The 12353-nt window shown below is 45.4% G+C and overlaps 1 protein-coding gene across 1 annotated transcript in view; it reads right to left on the reverse strand.

The window, feature by feature from the left end:
* DIXDC1 (DIX domain containing 1) overlaps window positions 1-5202 on the reverse strand; it is a 63566-nt gene extending 58364 nt beyond the window's left edge. Inside the window, 1 exon segment of the mRNA XM_049778657.1 lies at window positions 5133-5202. Within this exon segment, the coding sequence (XP_049634614.1) occupies window positions 5133-5192 (60 nt within the window). The 5' untranslated portion in view covers window positions 5193-5202.
* Window positions 5203-12353: the final 7151 nt, after the last annotated feature.

Here is a 12353-nt window from a genome sequence, read left to right on the forward strand (position 1 = left end):
ACTCTCAATAAGAGGATTCAGCTTCTAGCTTACTCCTTGAAGGGAGGTAACTAAAGGAAATCTCCCAGGCCATACCTGTCTGGAACAGAAACATGTCCCAAGGGTTTCCTCACTCTCCCTCCCACTTTCTGGCCCTCTGGCCATTCACCCCACTGGAGACAAAGGTTTGCTCCATCTGACAAGCAAAGCACCATAATATCCCCAGGTTAAATTTTCTGAGCCTTGATATTTTTTTTTCTTCCTTAGCCTGTGGGCTCTGCTGGGTACAAACTATGCGATTTGACTTCTATTTTCAGGCTGGCACAGTGCCTGGGAAACACAGTAATTCAGTGAATGTCTATTGAATGAAACATGCTTGCCTGCATGTTTGCTCGATCGTCAAGAAAGAAAAATGTGTGGCCTCGTTGAGCAGGTAAGTTGGTAAATATTCTGTGCTTTTTCACTTTATCAAGTAGAAACTATCTTACATACTATCTTATATACTACCTCACTCGTGATATGAATCACCTTAAACTTTTATTCTGATTTTTAAATACCTATAAATCTTTCATTATAAAATGCCTAGAAAGCAGTGCCTGAGAGATAGTATAGGGGCTAGGTTGCTTGCCTTGCCAGACACCATCCAAGATTCAATCTCCAGCATTACATATGGTTCTCCCCTGAGCACTACCAGTAGTGATCCTTAAGCACAGAGCTAGGAGTAAGCCCTAAGCTCCGCAGCCTTGTTTGTTCTGGGGCCACTTCCGGCAACACTCAGGTGTTACTCCTGGCTCTGCTCTGAGAAATTACTTCAGAAGGCTTTGGGGGACCACATGGGATGCTGGGGATCAATCAGCCAAGGCAAACGTCCTATCCGCTGTGCTATCACTCCGGCCCCCCCAAATTAATTTTTTTCCATTATTTTATCTACTGTGCCACCCAGTAAAAGACAGACTAGGAATGAATCAACTAAACCATAGTAGAGTCAGGTCTATTAAAACCTTAAAAAACACACTTGAATCTCTTTCAAGGAATGTTGAACATTCAAGGAATGCCCCCAGAAAATAAAAAGGCAGAAATTCCTGTTGGCATATTAACCAAAGGCAACATTCATATGACAACATTTATACCAAGTGGTAGAGAAAAACATAGTTTTGAGGCAGCTGCAGAAGGGGAAGGAGTGGTGTACGAGCTGCTTGTGAAAGTCTGGTCAGGTCCAAAACGCAATGGAGGCGGGTGACTATGGTGAGGCAGGGAAAGAGAGCCAGGGTGGGCCACAGAAAGAAAAGGTGGCTAAAATTTGTAAATAATCCACAACGCAGATCAACTGTACCAGAAGGCAGGACTGCGCTGCATGCACTGGCGTGGATCCATCCTGTGAGTCATTCACTTGTCAGGGCTGTTGAAGCTGGGGTTCCTTGCATGGAATGTGGTAGAATAAACTGTGTTGTGTGCAGTTAGGCACGGAGACATATGGATGGAGAACAGAGAAAACCGTAAGTGGGGGAAAGCTTCCTAGCAGGAAGCCAGGGCTTCTCTGCTCTGCAGAAACTTTTAAGTACTAACCAGTTAGGTCCATCGCTGCTTTTTCTGTGGCAGTTTTCTCTGCCCTAAAGAGTGAAGCCACACACCAACACACAGACCTTTTTTTTGTTTGTTTGTTTTTTGTTTTTGTTTTTGGGCCACATCCAGTGGTACTCAGGTGTTACTCCTGGCTATCTGCTCAGAAATAGCTCCTGGCAGGCACGGGGGACCATATGGGACGCCGGGATTCGAACCAACCACCTTTGGTCCTGGATCAGCTGCTTACAAGGCAAACGCCGCTGTGCTATCTCTCTGGGCCCCTGAAGGGGATTCTTGACACTAGCTTGTAAGTCCCCATTTACTTCCTTGTTAACATGAGTCAAGCAAGAGATTGTGGAAAGTGGTTGGATGTATTAAGAATTTCTGGAAGCAGGAAAAGGTCAAGCATGCCCTATCCACTCTGAAATAAGCCCAGCAAATGATGTCATGGTAGCACTAGACATGATAACAGACATGGAAATAATTATATGATTTTTTTATGTCCTGAGGCTAAAATGATTGTACAGAGAGGCTGCTTGCCTTGCATGTGTTAGTCCTGAGTTCATCAAAGGCAACCATGTAGTCTCGAGCCCTGACAGGAGTAACCAGAGTGCAGAGCCAGTAGTAAGCCCTGAGTGCTGCTAGGTATGGTCCAAAAACAAACCCCCCAAAAATTATCTGTCAAAGAATTGGCTAAACCCTAAGGGACCAATGAGACTATATTATTAGCACAATTATTTAGAGGAAGTCCAAATCTCAAGAGAACCCATGCATACTGTGGACTACCAGAGTTCAAATCTATAAATAGAAAGGAATGGATTGTACATGGAAGGAGTGGAAAGACATTTACCAGATAGACAGAAAAATCAAATGCCAGAGGCATCACTGCATGCTTCAAGAGATGAATGAATGATCTAGTTGTGACTGTAATTTTTACAAAGACTCCCATTACCATCTCAAAGAGAAAATTCTCTTTTGCATTCTCCCTAACATTTTACAAAAACTGGGTGGCTGGGGATATAAAGGAAGCCCTAAACTATGAAAAAGATAGCCATGGGACTAGAGAGATAGTATAGTAGGTAAGGCACTAGCCTTGTACGCAGTCAACCTGGGTTTGATGTCAACATCCCATATGGTCCTCTGAGCACTACGATGAGTAAACTATAAGAATTACTGGGAATGCCCCTCCCAAAAAAGAGATAATCACATCTCTTGGTTTACTAGTTTTTCAGCTGAAAGGTGTAAAAGCAGAAATAAATAGATGGCAAGGACAGGACAGGAGTGATGTTGGCCTTGTACAAATTGAACTGGGGGTCAAGAGACCTAGGGGCTAAACTAAGACAATGTGAGGTTAGGAGAGAACCCTAAAAGCTTCTGCTCCAATTGGTAGATGAGTCAGAGGTCTGAAGCCTGAGACCCAAGAACAGAATGAGGACAGAGGGGCGGGAACCCTGAGAACACTGGCAAAGGTGGCTTCCGGACTCTCTGCATGTGGATAGTCAGACTGTAGCTCTTTGTTCAGTCCCCTCATATGTGTACCCAAAGGAAGGGTGTAAAGATGTGAGTGTTGCTCCACCGGTTGAGGGGTGCCAACAGGGCTCTGCCAAAGGAAAATTTTGACTCAGTTGGTGATCTAAGCCTGGTAAAATTCCTTTGGTTTTCCTGTGACTCGGGAGCAGGCAAAGCTAGGGCACAGGGACAGTACTGAGGTTGGTCAGCCTGCAGAGCTTCGACATTAGAAATAGGAATTTGGGCCCAGAGAGATAGCACAGCAGTGTTTGCCTTGCAAGCAGCCGATCCAGGACCTAAGGTGGTTGGTTCGAATCCAGGTGTCCCATTTGGTCCCCCGTGCCTGCCAGGAGCTATTTCTGAGCAGACAGCCAGGAGTAACCCCTGAGCATCACCGGGTGTGGCCCAAAAACCAAAAAAAAAAAGAAAAAAAGAAAAAAAAAAGAAAAAGAAATAGGAATTTGGGGACTGGAGAGCTAGCATGGAGGTAAGGTGTTTGCCTTTCATGCAGAAGGACAGTGGTTTGAGTCCCGGCATCCTATATGGTCCCCTGAGCCTGCCAGGAGCGATTTCTGAGCATAGAGCCAGGAGTAACCTCTGAGTGCTGCCAGATGTGACCCAAAAATAAACAAACAAAAATATAGGCATTTGAAAGAGGAATTAAAGTGAAGCCAGAGACATAAAACAGCATGTAGCCTTGCACCAGGCTGACCAAGGTTCCATCCCTGGCATTCCATTATGGTCCAAGCCCAACCGGGAGTGATTCCTGAGTGCAGAGCCAGGAGTAACCCCTCAGCGCCGCCAGATGTGGCCAAAACAAAACAAAAAGAGGAATTATGGCAAGAGTCTGGGATGCTGCAGAATTCAGCAGGGTCAACTCTGAGTTCTCGAGAAGGCCAGGATTGGACCAGTGTTCAACTGATCATACTGAAGAGAAGTGAGTTTATTGTTTAAGGACAAACAACTAGGCAAAGCTTTATGTTTCAGAAAGGCAAAAAAACAGGGAGCAGGGGAACCGGAGTCAGGGAGAAGAGAAGGAAAGACACAACGATTGTCCAAGTCTTCTTGCTGGGTTAAGGCAACCCCAAAGCGCCAGGATCTCCCCCACACGATGGAAGACTGGGAGCGAATCTGGGGACTGTGGCTCTACACCGAACAGGGGAGAGAAATCGGCCACCCATGGATTCCTGGCCACACCGACAATGAGACCCACTGTCACATGGGAAAGCAGAAAGTGCTGACGCCTCTGGCTGGGCCCACAAACTGGTCCCTTTTGGGTCCTCTGGGGGAAGAGGTTTGCCCTCAACTGCGTGTGTGTATGAGAGAGAGAGAGAGAGAGACAGAGACAGAGAGAGAGAGAGACAGAGAGACAGCCAGAGACAGACAGAGAGACAGAGACAGGAGACAGAGAGAGACAGAGAGAGACAGAGACAGAGAGACTGAGAGACAGAGAGAGAGAGACAGAGACAGAGAGAGAGAGACAGGCAGAGAGAGAGACAGAGAGAGAGACAGAGAGAGAGAGAGAGAGAGAGAGAGAGAGAGAGAGAGAGAGAGAGAGAGAGAGAGAGAGAGAGAGAGAGAGAGAGAGAGAGAGAGAAACTTCCTACAAAGCAGATCCACAAACTTGGGGTCCCCTTGGCTCCTCTGGGAAAGAGGTTTGCCTTCTACTGCGTGTGTGTGTGTGTGTGTGTGTGTGTGTGTGTGTGTGTGTGTAGAAAACTACTTAACGTCAGGGGGCACTTCCTACACAGCAGCTCTCAAACTTTGTGCCAATGCACCCCCATCCCTTCCCGGGTTAACCCCTTGAGCTCCAGCCCTGGGGATTCCCCAGGGACGAGCTCCCGAGGAAGATGGAGGCCACCTAGGCTACGCTCTGCTCCAGGGCTCTCAGCTCCTGGGCTCGGGTCTCGGAAAGGAGGAGGTCGTCGCCAACAGCGGAGCAGTGGGCAGCGCCCTTTGGGGTCGGTCCCGGTCCCGGTTGCAAGCGCCTCTGGGGCTGCGCGCGCGTCGGATCCCGGGGGTACCCGGGATAGAGGATGGAGGCGGAGGGGGACCTTCCCGGAGGGCAAGTGGGCAGTTACCTCGTTGCAGCTCTCATGCAGCACGTCCAGCAAATTCCCCCGGGCCAGGCAGGTCAGCATGGTTCCAGCCCGGGAGCGCCCCGCACACAAAGACTCCCTGAGCTCAGCTCCTGGGACTCGCCCGAGTCCCGCCAGCCACTTAGCTGGCAACCCAGACCGGAGTCCAGCTAGCGGCCTGCACTGGGCATGCTCGGCCGGGCTGGGCCGGAGGGGCCTGGGCGCTGAGAGGTTCCTATAGAAACGGAGGGGTGCGCCCTGGGCGGCCCCCAGGACCGAGGGAGTACCGGGGAGCACCGCAGCGGCCTATCGTGTGCGCGCCTACACGCTGCAAGCACACTCACAAATGCACGCGCGCACACACACACACACACACACACACACACACACACACGCATGCAAAAGAGTCTTTGCAATCTAGTAAAGGGGCTGATGTGGGCGGAGCACACACAACCCCGCAGGGACACACACGCCCTCCCACAACACACAGGTGAAGGGGTCTGCCTATGCGTGTGCTTCCAATGACAAATCTGCACATAGAGGGGCCCCCGAAGGATGGGGGGTGGGTGGGCGCACCCCACCTTCTCCACCCTCTGCTGAGTTAAACCCACAAGCGTCCCCCACCATAAGGTGGGTGGGATAGAAAGTGAATCATAGGAATTTTTTTTTTTACTTCTCCCCACAAACAGACTGAAAACAGAAACCTTTTTTTTTTCCACTGGTGGCCTGGTCAGTGAGGTTAAAGCTAAAAGAAGGCGGGCCAGATGAGAGAGAAACAAAGAGAGAGGGAGAAAAGAACCAGTCGCAAAGAGAAAGGGGGAAAAGCAAGAAAAAAACAAGCTGAGGTCATTGATGGTATTTTAAAACCAGTTTAAGAGACAGCACTACTAAACAAAGCAGCAAGGTCATCCCAGCAGCGTCAAGGGTAAAATCATCAGTGACTAAGGCTTTTTACCCCCAAGGATTGGCTCCTTCCTTTCTAAGAAAGCATCTTGTGTATGTTAAATCCTTATTTTAAATGAGTTTTCACTCAACTAAACAAGTCTGTTAAAAAAAAAAAAAAAAAAAAAAACCAGTCTGATTTTGAAATAAAATCCGCAAAAATGTTCCTGGTACTTTTCAAAAGAGGCAAAAGCTTGCTCCAGTGAAACGGAAGTTCTGTTTCAAATTATTCACGTCACAGACTCGCTTATTTTTTCTACTCTCTGGCACACTCTTGCTTCTATAGGGAAACTGGAGTCTGGAAGTTCACCCATCTTATGTTACACGTTCTGGGTGATCCAGATGAAGTAAAAGATGGGGTCAAGATGTGCTCAGGCTCAGAGGTCAGGGCCTTGCCTAAGGGACCGGCTGGACTGGACAGAGTCACTGAGAGGAGTTAGAAGCTGCACTCAAAATTTTGTTTGTTTTTTTTTTTTTGATTTGGGGAGCCAAACCTGGCTGTGCTCAGGGCTTACTCCTTGCTCTGTGCTTAGGGATCACACTTCAGAGGGGGTTCAGAGGACCATATGGTTTGCTGACAATTAAACCCTGGTCAGCACTGAGATTGCACCCAATCTCAACTCTTCTTTCATCGCTAGAAAGAAAAAGAAATGTTTTTTTTTTTTAAGTCACTTCCGGTGGTGCTTAGAGTTTAGTCCTAGGGCTGCACTCCCAGATCATTCCTGGCAGTGCTCAAGGAACCAGATGGGTGCCAAGGACAAAGCCTGGTTTAATTTGTTGCAAGGCAAGTGCCCTACTCGCTGCACTATCTCAAGACCCTGAGAAAGAAAATCTTTTACCCAGAGCAGCTGGAAATGGCAACATTTTGCCTGAATGTCTAAGGCCCCTTAACACAAAGGTGCCTCTGAGCAGACATCCCTCCTTTCTTGACCACAGTTAACAGAGGCTTCAAAGGTTACTGCTGGTGAAGGCTGTGAGTGAAGTTTGGTGCACTCCCTCCAAACTAAACAACTTGGGCAGCCCAGTCAATCACTGTCCTCACACATGAGCAGGGGAAATAAATTGGGAGACCTCCCCATCCACAACACCAACCATGGTTTTTCCACAACCCTCCACTGAGCCAGTAAGCCAACAATATAAGGCAACAGGGCCGTTGATGAACTGAAAAGTAAAAACAGCATTGGTTGTCGAAAGCAATCACCCAGCTGGGGACTTCCTGGAGAGAGAATTCTAGGCTGCTGACAGCCATTCACCTTAGGACACAGCCACCTTAGGACAGTCTACAGTTAGCTATGCCCAGAAGCCTCAGTTTCTCAAACATGCCTCCTTATCAAAATGGGACCCAGGAGCACAACACTGCAGGCAAACAACTCATTGTGTCACTGAATGTGACTGTTTAAAAAGAGAAGAAAACCTCATTTTGCTCCCAAATGCCAAATGAGACATTTCATGGATGATCATGGCTCATTGTCACAAGACAAGTCAGGTGGCGGCTCAGATCTTACCCTCCTGGCTCAACCCTGACCTGCTGGCTCTTCTCCTTACAGCAGGAGGGTGGAACTAGGGAAACGTGTGTGTGTGTGTGTGTGTGTGTGTGTGTGTGTGTGTGTATGTGTGTGTATACACATATATATATTTGTATATGATTTATCAGTATATGAAGTATATACAATAATATGTTGAATGCTCTCTATGATTCTGTTCATGAACCACCGTGCAGATGAAACAGAGCAATTGTTCCAGGGATTCTCCTTACATCACTACACCAAAGATGGGAAGGACAGCACAAAGAGGGGTGACATCCCCCATTAGTTTTCATTCCTATTTGGGCTTGACCTTGGGCCGTCCCTCCTCTCTCACTGAGAGTCCTATCAATACTGCTTTACTCCAGGACACTCCTAAGTCACATTGTTCATGCAGAGCTTCTCCTCAAAGCCTCACCGACACTCTTCCCAGCTATGTTTTGTTACTAGATATGCCAGTTCCTCTTTTGGTCCTATATAAGTACTGTTATAAGGAAAAAACAGTCTCTGGTCATCAGCTGTGGGGGACATCCTTAGACCCCAAACATATCAGTTGATTCTTGTGGGTCAACAGGGTCAACACAATAGTATATATATATATATCAATATATATACTATTAACTATATATTAAAACATATACTATTAATATATATTAAATAAGTATATATAAATAAGTATATATATTATATCATATATAATATATATTAAATAAGTATATATAAATAAGTATATATATTATATTCTATATATTATTTGTATATGAAGTATATACATCTATCTATATACACACATATATACATATTTATATGTGTATATACATATTTGGGGGCACCATACTTAGTGCTCAGAGTTTATTTCTAGCTCTACATTCAGAGATTATAGCTGGTGTGTCTCATGGGACTATAGAGGGTCCCAGGAATTGAACCCAGGACCTATACTATATACCAGGGGTCCTCACACTTTTTAAACAGGGGGCCAGTTCACTGTCCCTCAGACCATTGGAGGGTCTGACTATAGTAAAAACAAAACTTATGAACGAATTCTTATGCACACTGCATATATCTTATTTTGCAATGAAGAAACAAAACAGATACAAATACAATATGTGGCCCGCGGGCCATAGTTTGAGGACCACTGCTACTCTCCAGCCTCCACTGTCTTCATTTTTTATATAATGTAAGAAAATTTTGGAGGGCATATAACTTGCTCCAAACTCTAGAGCAGAGCTACTAAGTGGTAAGCCAAAATTCCAAAATTTAGGGTTGCATTTGAAAATAGGGAGATTTGTTTGTTTGGGGCCAGACCCAGCTGTGCTCAGGGTCCATGCTTGGTGAGTCACTCCTAACAGTTCTTAGAAGAGAAGCAGTATTATTGGGAACTGATTTTTTTAAAGGTGTTTTTCTGTTTTATTTTGTTTGTTTGTTTTTAGGCATACCCAGTGATACCCAGGGGTTACTTCTGACTCTGTATTAAGGTGTTAGGTTATACCTTATTTTACCCAAAATAAAGAATACCCCTGAGGGGCCAGAGAGATAGCATGGAGGTAGGGCATCTGTCTTGCATGCAGAAGGATGATGGTTCGAATCCTGACATCCCATATGGCCTCCTGAGCCTGCCAGGAGCGATTTCTGAGTGTAGAGCCAGGAGTAACCCCTGAGCGCTGCAGGGTGTGACCTTCCCCCCCCCCAAAATAACAAAGATTACCCCTGGTTTCTTTGTATCTGTTTATAACTTGGTTTCATGCAAAACGAAGATCATCCCTGGTTCTTTTGCATCTATTTGTTTACAACTTGGTTTTACCCCCAGAGATTGTCTTACATGTAAACAGGCAGGACTGGTTCAGAATATCCTGAGGACCTAATCTGTCCTTATTATATCCTTACTCCCCCACTTGTGGGGGTGGTCTCTGTACTCAATAAAAACGACCATTCTGGCAGGCAACTCTCTCTCCATATGAGATAGAAGACTGCCAGACTACACACGTTTCATCCTCAGCCTGGTTTAGATTATTTCATGTGCAACCCTGGGGCTGGAGATATGGCCTGTGGGGGGATTTTACACCAAAGAATTACTCCTGGTGCTCAGAGGGGCCATATGGGATGCTGGATATCAATCCTGGTTTGGCTATATGCCAGGCAAGTTCCCTACCCTCTATCCTATCACTCCAGTCCATGCAGGGGATTGAACCTGGGATGCTGGCATTCGAAAGATACTCTTCAGTTCTTTGAGCTGTCTCCTCAGCTGCAAAGTCCTTATCTTTCAATAATTTCATAAGTCTTTGCAATATAGAAGGCAAGTAAGTGAATAAATGAGCCAGTGGGGGGGGGAATGAGCACATTTATCCATTGCTTTTGTTAATAGAATAATAACATAGGAGCCTAAGTAAGACAGAGCCTCAGGTGGTGAAACATTGACTATGACTTCTTGTCTGGAAGTTAAATGTGTGGTGTGAAATTCACACCTATGTATTATCTAACACATCTATGATGGGTGTTCATTAATGACTGGTAAGAAACAGGAAGGCAGAGTCAGCAAACAATGAAAATTATCAATGGATATATATTTGTAAATGACTCTGAAATAATTTCTTTTCTATTTCTCATGTTAGCTAGTTTCTTGGCAGTAATACTTTTCCTATGTTTACAGTCTGTTTCATTTCTCACCAGACACAACAGCATACATTTACACAAAGAGGCTCACAGCTACTGAAAAATGTCCCAAACAGGTCCCACTCCTCAATTGCCCTCTTTGTCTCTAGGCTTTTGTGCCAGTTCACAACATAGAGATTCACAAATAATCTTGCTGCTCAAATGTCTTGGAACACTCCCTTTTCCTAGGGTGTCAAATATAAATCCTGGTACTCAGCTCTGCTAAACGCCCCCCCACCCCAATCTCTTTTGCTCAATTTATCAGGTGCTTCACCTGAAACACAGCAGCTGCATGCCATCCCCCACTATCCTTCCACCTTGGATGGCTGACACTTCTGCTCTGAAATCTCTCCCATGCCTAGTTCAACGTAAAACTCCCCCATGGAAAATCCTCTGATTGTTCTCGACTGTTGAAACCAGGACAGGTGAAGCTTACCAGCGTGTCTGGAACAACCCTTTCTCTGATAAACTGTGCTCAAGTGTCACTTTATCTGTTTGGCCTTCTCTGACCACTCCTTTAAAGTGACAATAACCCCATTACCCTGACAGTCCCAAACCTCTTTGTCTACCTTTTTTTTTTTTTTTTTAAATAGGTGCCACACTCAGCAGTGCTGGATAACCCAGGATCCACTTCTGGTTTTGCTTTACCCTAGCGGAGCAGGCTTGTTGAAGCAATGCTGCGGGTCACCAGGAACACACCAGCAGTGCTCAGTGTCTAAGAGGCCAGGTGATTAAACTCAGAGTCTTGCATATGCTAGGCATGTATTCTACACTTAAGATCTTATTTCCTGGGGCCGGGCGGTGGCGCTAAAGGTAAGGTGCCTGCCTTGCCTGCGCTAGCCTTGGACGGACCGCGGTTCGATCCCCCGGTGTCCCATATGGTCCCCCAAGCCAGGAGCAACTTCTGAGCACATAGCCAGGAGTAACCCCTGAGCGTTACCGGGTGTGGCCCAAAAACCAAAAAAAAAAAAAAAAAAAAAGATCTTATTTCCTGCCTGATTTATTTGAAATTGTCTTCCATGCATTAATTACTATCTCACATATTCATATAATTGACTTATTTCCTTATTTGATCATCTCCCTCTACCCAGAGGAAAACACCATGAGGCAAGGAATTTTTGTATGTTTTACTTACTGGTTTACACCCAAAACAAAAACTATTTCTTGTCACATAGTAGAGTTGAGTTGTGTTCAGTATGTAATTGTTTTATTTTTAGTATGTAATAGTTAAGTGACTAGATGCATCTTTATTGCTTTAAAATTCTAAAACAGGGGCCAGAGAGATAGCCCAGTGGTAGGGCATTTGCCTGGCACGCAGCAGAGCCAGGATGGCGGTGGTTCAAATCCCGGCATCTCATATGATTCCCTGAGCCTGCCAGGAGTGACTTTTGAGCGCAGAGCCAGGACTAACCCCTGAGCTCATCAAATGTGACCCAAAAACCAAAAACTAAATAAAAATAAAAATTAAAAATGAAATCTAAAACAATGCTTTATAATGTGGCGATCAACATTTTTACACCAATGGATCAGTGAAAATAGGGAAAATGCTTTGTGATGTGCTAAGGCAGAAATTTTAAAAAGCATTAAAATAAAAATCTTTCTCATTATTTATAATACTACTGCTACATGATCCAGGTATACCATGTGTTAAGATGTGATATTTGGGGCTAGAATGATATAATACAGTAAGCAGGCAAGGTTCTTGCCTTTTATGTGGCTGACCTGAGTTCAATCCCTGGCACCACATATAGTACCTCAAGTCCACCAGTAGTAATCCCTGAATACAGAGCCAGGAGTAAAGCTTGAACACCACTGGGGATGGCTCAAAAACAAAAACAAAAGAAAAACAAAAAGAAGCAATGAAATCTTCTACAAATCAGAAAATTTCTGGTTCTATTTGTGCAGGCTGTCACTAGGACATTCACCAGTCATCAAAAACTAGAGCTAGTTAGGGCTGGAGAAATAGCATGAAGGTAGGGTGTTTGCTTTGCAAGCAGAAGAATGGTGGTTTGAATCCCGGCATCCCCTACGTTCCCCGGAGCCTGCCATGAGCGATTTCTGGGTGTGACCCAAAAAGCCCCCCCCCAAAAAAAAATTCACTAGTGTTAAA

Source organism: Suncus etruscus, chromosome 8, assembly GCF_024139225.1.
Source record: "Suncus etruscus isolate mSunEtr1 chromosome 8, mSunEtr1.pri.cur, whole genome shotgun sequence".
In the NCBI taxonomy this organism is placed as follows: Eukaryota; Metazoa; Chordata; class Mammalia; order Eulipotyphla; family Soricidae; genus Suncus; species Suncus etruscus.